General features: G+C 42.6%; 1 protein-coding gene across 1 annotated transcript in view; it reads right to left on the bottom strand.

Moving 5' to 3' along the window:
• The window catches only part of LOC308321245 (chloride channel protein 2-like), a gene marked incomplete at both ends in the record, with an annotated part of 93,637 nt that overhangs the window by 4,497 nt on the left and 76,690 nt on the right, over positions 1-12,450 (bottom strand). The window contains 2 exon segments of the mRNA XM_080772085.1: positions 833-871; positions 9,919-9,989. Coding sequence (XP_080628211.1) covers positions 833-871; positions 9,919-9,989 — 110 coding nt within the window.

Here is a 12,450-nt window from a genome sequence, read left to right on the forward strand (position 1 = left end):
CTGGAAAGACTGTTTTCAGGGCATATACTTTTATTGTGTTGAAATGTTGGCCTTCACAATAACGGTATGCCCTGGAAAGACTGTTTTCAGGGCATTATTTTATTGTGTTGAAATGTTGGCCTTCACAATAACAGCATGACCTGGAAAGACTGTTTTCAGGGCATATACTTTTATTGTGTTGAAATGTTGGCCTTCACAATAACAGTATGCCCTGGAAAGACTGTTTTCAGGGCATATACTTTTATTGTGTTGAAATGTTGGCCTTCACAATAACAGTATGCCCTGGAAAGACTGTTTTCAGGGCATATACTTTTATTGTGTTGAAATGTTGGCCTTCACAATAACAGTATGCACCGTTTTCAGGGCATACGTTGTAGTCAATGTGTTACTGAGATAACGGAACATTGCTGTAACCACTCATATGTCCAGCTTTGAGGGTTTGTGTAAACACAAACATTGTGTAAACACCAACATTGTGTAAACACCAACATTGTGTAAACACCAACATTGTGTAAACACCAACATTGTGTAAACACCAACATTGTGTAAACACCAACATTGTGTAAACACAAGGTGTGATGTTTTATTTCGAATAAAGCCAGCCTCACATAAAACAGTGCATGAGCCTGTGGATTATAGCGCCCTCTACCTGTCTGTTGACGTCAGACTTCGGTTGATCTATTGGAAAATGTTTGTGAAACTTTGTTGAACCAGAGAACCCAAAGTAGAGAAATGACCCTGAGAGACATCAGGAATGGGTGTGCGTGCGTGCGCATGCGTGCGTGCGTGCGTGCGTGCGCATGCCGTGCGTGCGTGTGTGTGTCTGTCTTACCTCTCTGATGGTCATGTCGTCTTCCACGTCTGCGTCATCCTGCAGAGGAAGAGGAAGAAGCGTCAGCACACACACACAAGTGCACACACACACACACACACACACACACACACGCACACGCGCATGCACACACAAGTGCACGCGCGCACACACACACACACACACACATGCGCAAAGTCAAAGATACAAGAAACACACAACATGCACGTAACCTCCTGTGGTGCAGAGGCACACTAGAAGATTATGTGTTGTCCACACATTCACACACGCACACGCACACGCACACACACGCACACACACACACACACACACACACACACACACACACACACACACACACACACACACACACCCACCCCCCCCCCCCCCCCCCCCCCGGCGGGTGGGCGACAGTAGACGGATGGTGGAACTACATGAGGGACTACTGCAGTGAATGGAGGACTACGGACGGACGGCATTACTCTAAACACTAAACCCAAGCGTTTAGGTTATAAACTGTTTTAACCCATTCTGACCTGAGATCAGATTCATACGAGGTTTCCACTGGACACACACTGGTCTGATGAACCCCATTCTGACCTGAGATCAGATTAAAAAAATGTCAGTCGTTCTTCGATTTTTCAAAAATAGCAGACCTACAAGCTCGTAGCGCGCCACTCGGTGGCGCGCTACGAGCTTGTAGATCTGCTATTTTTCAATAGCTAAAGCATAACATGATGCCAACACCAAAAATGGGTTCCCGTTCAGAATGGGTTAAACACATAATTTGTAACACTTTTTAAACGTGTCACAGTGTTTAGATTATAAACAGAAGAACATGTTTAATCGCCCGTATAACACATTTCAAACAAACACATAAACGTGTTTAGTTTTTACAATCAAAGTCAGTCATATTATAGGCGTTTAGAATTCGAACACTATGGGTGTTCTCGTGAGGTGTTCTCGTGTTGAACTCGTGTTCTACTGTATTTTATGAATATTAATAAACATTTGGCATGTTATTATTACACACTAGTGTTTATGGTTTTAAACGTGTCTCACGTTCCAGGGATTATAAGCCATATCTCCTAAACTGGAGGGTCAAACGGAACAACCAATATGTCAATTTGGTTTGTTTTTTTTGGTTCATTCTCACGACTTCTCAAAAATAGCAGACCTATACAAGCACTCGGTTCCGCGCTATATATATATATATATATATATATATATATATATATAACATAATGCTAAAAAAAACACCAACAGGGGGTTTCTGCCAGAACGTGCTAATGAGAACTGGAGCAAATTCACGGCTTCATCTCCAAGAGTGAAGGTCCCGCATATTCACACACATACAGTAGCCTACAGTATACAGTGTACATTATACAGTACACAGCACCATAACCCATTCATTACCCTGATGGAACACAGGCCAGTGTGTGTGTGTGTGTGGGTGCTAAATATCACCCCAGGGGGCTGATATTGACTACAGTGCTATAAGGCATGCGTGTGTTGTGTGAGTTTTAGAAGTGTCTAAATTGTACGTCTCTAAATGTTTTGATGAATTGAACATGGTGGACACAAGTGTAATGCTTGTTTATGGTGTCGTCCACTCACAGCTCAACAGTCTTTGTATTGAGTCTGTGCTTGAAATGTATAGTTGTGATTCTGTAAACTGTTAATTTAGCAGAATGTGTGTGTGCGCAGGCACGTCGCTCACACGCACACACGCACGTACACACGAGTGCAGCACGCACGCACTCACACACACACACACACACCCACACCCACACACACACACATGCGCGTATGCGCATGCATACACACAGATGCAATTAAGACTCACGTTGAGACGGCAGGCAAGGTTGGAGAGATTAGGCGATTAGGAGAGCAAATATGTGCCGAGGAGACACGAGGGACAGAGAGTCCCTGAAGCCAGAACAGGGTCTATGCAGCACACAGTACTGCACACACTAAACCCAAGCGTTTAGGTTATAAACTGTTTTAAACACATACTTTGTGACACTTTTTAAACGTGTCACAGTGTTTAGATTATAAACAGAAGAACATGTTTAATCGCCCGTATAACACTTTTTAAACACATAAACGTGTTTAGTTTTTAGACAATCAAAGTCAGTCATATTATAGGCGTTTAGAATTTGAACACTAGGTGTTCTCGTGAGGTGTTTGAGTGAACTCGTTTGAAGAGGCATCTTGAAACCCAAAAAGTGTAGGGCGCTCGAACGTGCACGCACGCGCACACACACACACACGCACACACGCACACACACACACACACACACACACACACACACACACACACACACACACACACACACACACACACACACACACACACACACACACACACACACACACACACACACACAGCAGTCATGATTAGGATAATATTTTCAATTTTATTTTATGTATATATCCTGTATATGTCCTGTAATGTCATTCATGTTGAATGTCATGTTGTTATGTTCTGTGTGGACCCCAGGAGGAAGAGTAGCTGCTGCTGCACCAGCTAATGGGGATCCTAATAAAACTATAAACTCTAGAGTGGTTGCGCAGACTGTGCGTGGTCAATATTTTTTTATGAGCGCACGAGAGAGAGAGAGAGAGAGAGAGAGAGAGAGAGCTGACAGTAGACCATCCGAGCCCTAACACTCACATGCACGTGCGCGCGCGAACACACACACACGCGTGTGACGTGTGTGTGCGCGTGTGTGTGTCTGTGTGTGTGTGCGTGCGGTGTGTGTGTGTGTGTGTGCGTGCGTGCGGTGTGTGTGTGTGCGTGCGTGCGTGCGGCGTGCGTGCGTACGGTGTGTGTGTGTGTGCGTGCGTGCGTGCGTGCGTGCGGTGTGTGTGTGTGTGTGTGCGTGCGGAGGGTTGATAGAGAAATGAGAAGCCGTGAGCGCCATAAATAAAGCATGTAGACGTTATGGTTTTGTGGAGTGAGAGAAATAATGAGAAAAAGCAGCGAGCAGCGAAAGGCCAGGCAGCATCATTTCTCTGAGACACACATCACAGTACTGATGATGTCATTTACTCTGCATCAATATTTCACAGACCGGATGGAAGGAGGAGAGGAGAGGAGAGGAGAGGAGAGGAGAGGAGAGGAGAGGAGGGGCTCAAGAACTTGTTTACAGCCAGGCCCTGCTCATAGAACATTTCATGGTAGGGGTTCAATGCCTTGTTCAAGGGCACTTCAGCGGTGGTAATTTGAACGTGCCGGTCCGGGGATACGAACTATAGCAACCTTCCGATATCAAGACCGCTCCGCGAACCGTTCGGCCACCGCTGCCCCACAGCGTGCTGCGGTCCAAACAAGCCCCCCCGTTCAGTTTGACTTCCGGTCTGGCCACCATAACGCCTCGTCACCAGGCTCGTATAGGCATACAAGCGCAAGATGCTTTATTTTTATGCTCGGCTATATATAAATAATTTTAATTTTATACATCTTGTTTTGTATGTGCTGACCAATGTTGGGGACACATGCCTCCATGTTTTATTTGAGGTTTGGGGACTATTAATTGATTCAGCATGAAGACTAAAGCCTTCTAAATAAATATACGCATGCCTTGATCACTAGTACGCCACGCGCTACGCGCTAGCGGAAAGCCTACTTTCCTTATACTGGACGCACTCTGCATGAATCCCAGTCAGAACGATATCCTTCAGTCCGTGCGATAAATCAACCGCATGAGCGAACGGCTTTCCCTCGTTATGAGGCGCTGAAGATGAATGCACGTCGTTTAGCGAGCACGCTCACACGGCACGCCTGCGTTGCGCGCCGTGGCACACTCGCCTAATTGGACTACACCAATTTGTCGCGTGTCAAACTGCTGCACCTCCAGGGAGAGCGCAGCAGGCCTCAGACGAGAAGCATCGATGACTCCTAATAGAAACATTGATAACATAGAAACATCGATAACTCCTAATAGAAACATTGATAACATAGAAACATCGATGACTCCTAATAGACTTACACTAACACACTGATCAGAAGCATCGATAACTCCTAATAGACACACTGATCAGAAGCATCGATAACTCCTAATTGCGAACGCAGTGAGCACTTACTATGAGACCTAGCAGATCATGTCTGTCTGTGTGTCTGTGTGTGTGTCTGTCCCGCTATACGTCCAAAAATGGAGTGTGTTGCATCAGCAATCACTCAGCTCCATATATGGGCACAAAAGGGGCCAGGTCCACATATACAGTAACCGCGGGACAGACACACAGACAGACAGACAGACATGATCTGCAGGGTCTCAGCTGCGTTCGCTTCCCGCGTTTGCGCGTCTTACTGGTAGACTTACACTGACACACTGTGATCAGCACACAATATAACTCTGGAGAAATGGATACATATCAAATGGGGTTAGGGTATTAACCCATTTAAACCTGATAAAATATTCTACAATAATAATAATGAATTGCATTTTTATGGCGCTTTTCTATGCACTATGTGCCTACTCAAAGCGCTTACAATGGTTCATTCATTCATACATCGGGAGGTGAAGCGGCGAACAGTCGACCCCAGCGTCCTCAATCCCCCAATCCAACCCTTGATGCTGAGTGTCAAGCAGGGAGAGGCACTGGGTCCCATTATTTAGAGTCTTTGGTATGACCCGGCCGGGGATCGAACCCCCGACCTCCCAGTCTCAGGGTGGACACTCTAACCACAAGGCCACTGAGCTGGTATCTACAAATGTCTTCTAAATCCTGACAGTTTTCTGAAAAACCCTCTTATTTCTATGTCAGTTGTTCTCAAACATATTCATGTCAAGGACCCCCAAATATACAGTATTTATGACATTGGCCGCCGACCCCCATCTGAAAATATGTTGTTCCAGGGACCCTCCCAGTTAAAAAAAATCGCTCTGTAACAATATAGTATATTCAAAGATTTCAGGCACATTTTCACGATAAAAAAAAATAGCAGACCTGATCTACAAGCTCGTAGCGCGGCACCGACTGCCGCGCTACGAGCTTGTAGATCAGAACAGAACATTGTGGCACTCCATCTTTAATGTAAATTGCTCTGGATTAAGAGTGTCTGCTGAATGGCTACATTCTTTACTCACAAAGGCCCTGGGAACAGAACGGAGAACTGGACGATATGGTCACTCAGAACAGAACAGAACAGAACAGAACAGAACAGAACAGAACAGAAAGGTGAACTGGACCATAATGCTCACTCAGAACAGAACAGAACAGAACAGAACAGAACAGAACAGAACAGAACTGGACCATAATGCTCACTCAGAACAGAACAGAACAGAACAGAACAGAACAGAACAGAACTGGACCATAATGCTCACTCAGAACAGAACAGAAAGGAGAACTGGACCATAATGCTCACCCAGAACAGAGACCTGAGGTTGGGGGGGGGCTCCTATTGGAGTGAACGGCACCGTAGGCGATGAGAGGAGCAACAGCAACACAAAATACAAAACTCACCACCACAATTGGGCTGATTACAGCCTACATAATGAATAATAATAATAATAATAATAATAACTGATTACAGCCTACATAATGAATAACCAAGATACATTGTTGGAGAATCGTGGAACACTGATTTGATACGTGGTGAGTCATCTTGGTATGGCGGTGATATGATTGAACACCGTAACAAAATGACAATGCAATCATGTCCAGACGCCGTAGTATAAGTTGGGTCAAAATGAATAATGTCTCCACTAAAATGGGTGGAATTTGGCAGTCTCTTAAAACAAAATTGTCCCATTTAGAGAGATATGTTCTTTCATTTTGACCCGTTGTTGTTTCATTACATTATGATTTGTTGAGATTGGGAGGTTGGATTTTTTATTCTGAGGTTTGGTCCTTTTAAAGGGATTGTGACATTTAAAAAAAATGGGTTTTTGTAATTTTCTTTTTAATTTCTTTGGTATTCTGCACCCAAAAAACCCCTGAATTCATAACATTCAGCAGATTTTCTGTGGTCTGGGGATTTCTGCTGTTTGTGATGTCACAGCCTGCAAATCCCATATTACGTCAATGGGATTTGCCAGCAGAGGTCACTGTTTTCACAGTTTTGCCTTGTTTTCATTGCAGCTCAAAAAGGCTTGCAAACCCCCAGAGAAAACTCCAACCACAGCAAATCCATGGAATGTTCAGAGTTCAGGTTTTTTCTTTTGACGTATAATTGAGGTCATAAAAAAACCTAAAAGTAAAAAACGAAAAATTAAATTAAAATTAAATTATGGTCATTAAACATTCATCAAGGATTGCTCATCTGCTATGCGTGGGAATCGTCGGTCACGACGATAAATCACTGGTGTTTCATTGGTTGACGTGCATCGCCGTGCTCCGGCATATTGTCCCGATGTGTCGTGAACATTCTCCGATAACGCACACAGCAACAGCAGGGCGTCATCATCGAAAAAACCCGCTTAATTAAGAAACATGCTGATATTATTTGACATAATCATTGCACACACGGTCGAACAAACACATATTTTACGCATTATTTAGCCTATTCCTCTACTCACTACATTAGAACTGAAGCATATTGAACATGTAATGGATATGGTGTGGGGGGAGGGGGGGTCATTGATTCAACAACAACAAGACGACAGTGAGGCAGTCACTGATTGGACGCCTCGGGGTCACATGGCTGATGATGGACAGCAGCACAGCATGCTATTGGTTGAACAGCCTCGTCCTCTCTCTCTCTCTCTCTCTCTCTCTCCTTTGACCACACCCCGAGTCACATGACCACTCCAGTCGCACGGAATTTAGAGAGGCCGTTTTTGCACCACGACTGCGTTTTTTTGTTTTAATAGGCCGTATGCACTCAGTCATATAATATTTATTGCGAACGCAGTGAGCACTTACTATGAGACCTAGCAGATCATGTCTGTGTGTGTGTGTGTCTGTGTGTGTGTCTGTCTGTCCCGCTTTTGTGCCCATAATGGAGCTGAGTGAGTGTCTCGCTGTTACGTCACCATGACTCAGCCATAACCATATAAGGAGTCCCCAAAGCAGCTATACGTCCAAAACCCAAATATGTACGAGCTGCGTTCGCTTCCCGCGTTTGCGCATCTTACTGGTATAATACATATCATATAGTTTAATAAGCCGTGTGCACTCAGTCATATAATATTTATATAATACATATCATATAGTTTAATAAGCCGTGTGCACTCAGTCATATAATATTTATATAATACATATCATATAGTTTAATAAGCCGTGTGCACTCAGTCATATAATATTTATATAATACATATCATATAGTTTAATAAGCCGTATGCACTCAGAAATAATCCTTGCTGTTATTTTATCCATTTGTAACTCAGAAGTCTGTACACAAAGGTTACATGTGTACACTCTCTGAAATTAGAGGCAGACTTTGGCAGTTTTTGGGTCATAAATCCCATTGTTTTGAATGGGATTTACCGCTAAACCTATTTGCCATATGTTTACTATTTTACTAGTAACTATTCAAAAATAGGCGAAGGAGTTTAGGGGTAAGGGGTTTAACTAAAAAAAGTAGACTTTACATTGCTAGCTTACATTGCGATTATTTTAAATTTATACGATATACGCTCCAAAAAGCGTTCATATTTTGCGGGAGAGAGACGGATGAGGAGCAGAAATGAAGCGCCAGCATATCGATCCATTCATCACCACGGAGAGCGCCCTGGATTAGGAGATACGAGTCATTCTTTCCGCCGCGCTATAACATGTAAGTCAACGGTAAGCTAATACGAGTCCAGAGCGGCCAAAAAAAAAAAGGAATAATTCTGAATAGTCTTATATCTCGCCCCGTATCTTTGAGGGTGCCTTAAGACGTCTAGCGACGTTGGATGTACAGCTTGGTTTGAATCCCTATGACGTCTCTAGACTTAGTCTTTTGTACAGAAACTGTTAACACTGACTATCTGTGGTTGTATGTCCTATAATATTTAATATAATACATATCATATAATTCTCATTAACACTGACTCTCTGTGGTTGTATGTCCTATAATATTTATATAATACATATCATTTAGTTCTCATTAACACTGACTCTCTGTGGTTGTATGTCCTATAATATTTATATAATACATATCATATAGTTCTCATTAACACTGACTCTCTGTGGTTGTTTGTCCTATAATATTTAATATAATACATATCATATAGTTCTCATTAACACTGACTCTCTGTGGTTGTATGTCCTATAATATTTATATAATACATATCATATAGTTCTCATTAACACTGACTCTCTGCGGTTGTATGTCAAGGCGTGGGAGGTTTTACACTCTTAAGGGTGGAACGGAGGAGAGGAAAGGAGGAGGACGGGCGGTTCAACCGATGGGTTTTGGGGCACGATGACACAGATCAGCTGGTCTGGGGCATCGGCGAGGGGGATCAGCCCCCTGTGGTGAGATGGGGGGGGGGGGGGGGGGGGGGGGTAGGGCGACGGGGGCGACGGTGGCGATTGGTTGACCGGGGTGGTGATGATGCGGCGCCCCGTTTCAGGGAGGGCTCTGATTGGTGGGTCTTACCACGACGGATATCCGCACGCGTTTGGGCGTCCTCCTGCCCGCCTCCATATTGTTGTTGTTGTTCTTCTCGTGGGGGGGGGGGGGGGGGGGAGTGGGTGGTGGGCGGGGCCGGGGGCGGGGCCGGAGACAAACACATGCATCGTTAACACAACACAACCTGGGGGGGGGGGGGGGGGGGGTGTGTCCCACAGGGGCCTGTACTAGGACCCCCTCCTTGTTTTAGGACTCTACCCTCTGAGAGATTGCTATAGGGTTCATGTGGTTAAATAAAACACACACGCGCACACACACACACACACACACACGCACACACACACACACACACACACACACACACACACACGGTATGGGCTGAACAGAAGGCTGAATAGAATGTGTGCACGTGAAAGATGAGGTCAGCCGAGGTACGAGTAGACAGAGCACGCCTTCATCAGTGAAGGAAAGAGACTATTGTCTCTGTGTGTGTGTGTGTGTGTGTGTGTGTGTGTGTGTGTGTGTGTGTGTGTGGGTGCGTGCGTGCGTGCGTGCGGTAGTGCACGCGCGTGCGTGCGTGCGGTAGTGCGTTTCTCACCTCCAGACCCTCTACATCAGGGTTGGCACAGAACAGGTTCTTTAAGGCGATGCCAGAGTTATCCTGGGGGACTGGGGGGGGGGGGGGGGGGGGGCGGGGAGAGAGACAGAGAGAGAGAGAGACAGAGAGAGAGAGAGAGAGAGAGAGAGAGAGAGAGAACATAAGGTGAAAATAACAAAATTTGTTGTGTTTGTGTGTGATAGTGATAGTTTATTTATTTATATAGCACGTTAGTCACAAAGTGCTTTACATAACAGGGTAAAACAACAACAACAACGTAATCACATGCTACAACAAGATATGATATCAGTGAATAAGGTTTGGAGATATGGCTTATTTATAGAGTAATGTCAGCGAGTTGAGAAAACAGGCTTGAAAGGTTTACTTCTGTGGTCTCTAACATTACACCTAGCTACATGTTTAAGCATTTATTTCATATTTACATGTCTTCTGTGGACTCTAACATTACACCTATAGCAACATGTTTAAGCATTTATTTCATATTTACATGTCTTCTGTGGACTCTAACATTACACCTATAGCTACATGTTTAAGGATTTATTTCATATTTACATGTCTTCTGTGGTCTCTAACATTACACCTAGCTACATGTTTAAGCATTTATTTCATATTTACATGTCTTCTGTGGTCTCTAACATTACACCTATAGCTACATGTTTAAGCATTTATTTCATATTTACATGTCTTCTGTGGACTCTAACATTACACCTAGCTACATGTTTAAGCATTTATTTCATATTTACATGTCTTCTGTGGTCTCTAACATTACACCTATAGCTACATGTTTAAGCATTTATTTAATATTTACATGTCTTCTGTGGACTCTAACATTACACCTAGCTACATGTTTAAGCATTTATTTCATATTTACATGTCTTCTGTGGACTCTAACATTACACCTATAGCTACATGTTTAAGCATTTATTTCATATTTACATGTCTTCTGTGGACTCTAACATTACACCTATAGCTACATGTTTAAGCATTTATTTCATATTTACATGTCTTCTGTGGACTCTAACATTACACCTAGCTACATGTTTAAGCATTTATTTCATATTTACATGTCTTCTGTGGTCTCTAACATTACACCTATAGCTACATGTTTAAGCATTTATTTCATATTTACATGTCTTCTGTGGACTCTAACATTACACCTAGCTACATGTTTAAGCATTTATTTCATATTTACATGTCTTCTGTGGACTCTAACATTACACCTATAGCTACATGTTTAAGGATTTATTTCATATTTACATGTCTTCTGTGGTCTCTAACATTACACCTAGCTACATGTTTAAGCATTTATTTCATATTTACATGTCTTCTGTGGTCTCTAACATTACACCTATAGCTACATGTTTAAGCATTTATTTCATATTTACATGTCTTCTGTGGTCTCTAACATTACACCTATAGCTACATGTTTAAGGATTTATTTCATATTTACATGTCTTCTGTGGTCTCTAACATTACACCTAGCTACATGTTTAAGCATTTATTTCATATTTACATGTCTTCTGTGGTCTCTAACATTACACCTATAGCTACATGTTTAAGCATTTATTTCATATTTACATGTCTTCTGTGGTCTCTAACATTACACCTATAGCTACATGTTTAAGCATTTATTTCATATTTACATGTCTTCTGTGGTCTCTAACATTACACCTATAGCTACATGTTTAAGCATTTATTTCATATTTACTGTACATGTCTTCTGTGGCCTCTAACATTACACCTATAGCTACATGTTTAAGCATTTATTTCATATGTACATGTCTTCTGTGGCCTCTAACATTACACCTAGCTACATGTTTAAGCATTTATTTCATATTTACTGTACATGTCTTCTGTGGCCTCTAACATTACAACTAGGTACATGTTTAAGCATTTATTTCATATTTACATGTCTTCTGTGGTCTCTAACATTACACCTATAGCTACATGTTTAAGCATTTATTTCATATTTACATGTCTTCTGTGGACTCTAACATTACAACTATAGCTACATGTTTAAGCTTTTTTTTCATATTTACATGTCTTCTGTGGACTCTAACATTACACCTATAGCTATGTTGAATTCAGCTCTGACATGTATTTCAGACATACTCTAGTATATAAATAATAATAATATATAATAATAATAATAATAATAATAATACGTTTTTCTCCTCTGGTGAAAAGCTGGAGTTATCGCGATGGCAAGGCTCTCAGTCAAATCTGGTCACATATATGTCTGACCATATACAGCTTTAAAAGTACAGTAATCTAAACGAGATGATATTAAAGCACAGACTATATGGCACAATTAAATTTTGGGTCAAAATCTTAGACTGACTGGCCTATATCTGCCAACCCAGCTAACTCCACCCAGCCGTTTATCCATCTTCACATCGGAGTGCTCAGAAAGTGCTACGTCGTGAAGGCAGTCCATTAAAGATGACTAATGGAGTCCAGGCTATAGAGCCGCAGCGGGGAAAGTTCTGTGGCGCCGTGACTGTCTGCAGT

Source organism: Protomyctophum bolini, assembly GCF_963924005.1.
Source record: "Protomyctophum bolini genome assembly, chromosome: 9".
NCBI classification, from domain to species: Eukaryota; Metazoa; Chordata; class Actinopteri; order Myctophiformes; family Myctophidae; genus Protomyctophum; species Protomyctophum bolini.